This window comes from Sesamum indicum, linkage group LG13, assembly GCF_000512975.1.
Source record: "Sesamum indicum cultivar Zhongzhi No. 13 linkage group LG13, S_indicum_v1.0, whole genome shotgun sequence".
In the NCBI taxonomy this organism is placed as follows: domain Eukaryota; kingdom Viridiplantae; phylum Streptophyta; class Magnoliopsida; order Lamiales; family Pedaliaceae; genus Sesamum; species Sesamum indicum.
In genome coordinates, this window is record NC_026157.1 from 4614791 (window position 1) to 4615631 (window position 841).

Genomic DNA, 841 nt, shown 5'->3' on the forward strand with positions numbered 1-841 from the left:
TTCTTCCTGGCCATTTATATTCAAGCAAACTTGGTATGCATTTTGCAACCTGTGTAGAGTATGCAATTTAATTTATGTTAGATTCTGCTTCCCACGGCTATTATTGTACTTATTCTCAATCACAACTGTGTAAGACAAGCTTTGTTCTCTGCTCATATAGTTGCTTTTTTTTGTAATAGATAAAATGTATTTAAGGTCTACATATTAAAGTTGCATCTGTGAAAAAAATAAATAGAACTCGCCATATATAGTTTGTGGTGCTGAAAATTCATTGTTGTTCTCATGAGATGAAATCTGTCCATGTGCTTATCATTTCAGTGGTTGTTTTTATTGCTGTCATTGTGAGATGAATTAGCCAAAGGTTGCGTTTTTTCTTTTTTGCCTATGATATTAGCTCCGTATGGATGACACCCCTGGGGCTTAGCCAGTTATAGAATCTGGGTACTTGCTTCTTAACTGGAACAAGATGAATCTAATTAACATTTTTGAACAAGCTTCTTTCTTCTCTGTTTTTTGCATAGCTTACTTGCGTGCAAATACATTTAAGTTTAGACTACTTAAATGATGGTTACAGGAGGGCTCAGAAGATGGTACAACCCACCGTGGTTTGCAGAACAGATACCTTCAGCTCCTTATGAACCTCTTGTACTGCGAAAGGCTTTTGAGAAGGTCAGTAGTTTCTTCCTTGTTGGTTGTTGCACCTTGAATCCCACATGTAATTTCGTTGTTTCCTTTCATTTTTTTCCTTCACTTCTCCTATTACTCTCCTATCCCTGTCGTATTTTCTCAAATTAATAATTGGAGTGGGGTTGATCTTTGCTCCTAACTGTTCAGTCTTCAA

General features: G+C 36.4%; 1 protein-coding gene across 1 annotated transcript in view; it reads left to right on the plus strand.

Moving 5' to 3' along the window:
* LOC105176463 (asparagine synthetase [glutamine-hydrolyzing] 3) overlaps positions 1-841 on the plus strand; it is a gene marked incomplete in the record, with an annotated part of 7427 nt that overhangs the window by 3288 nt on the left and 3298 nt on the right. The window contains 1 exon segment of the mRNA XM_011099276.2: positions 575-669. Coding sequence (XP_011097578.1) covers positions 575-669 — 95 coding nt within the window.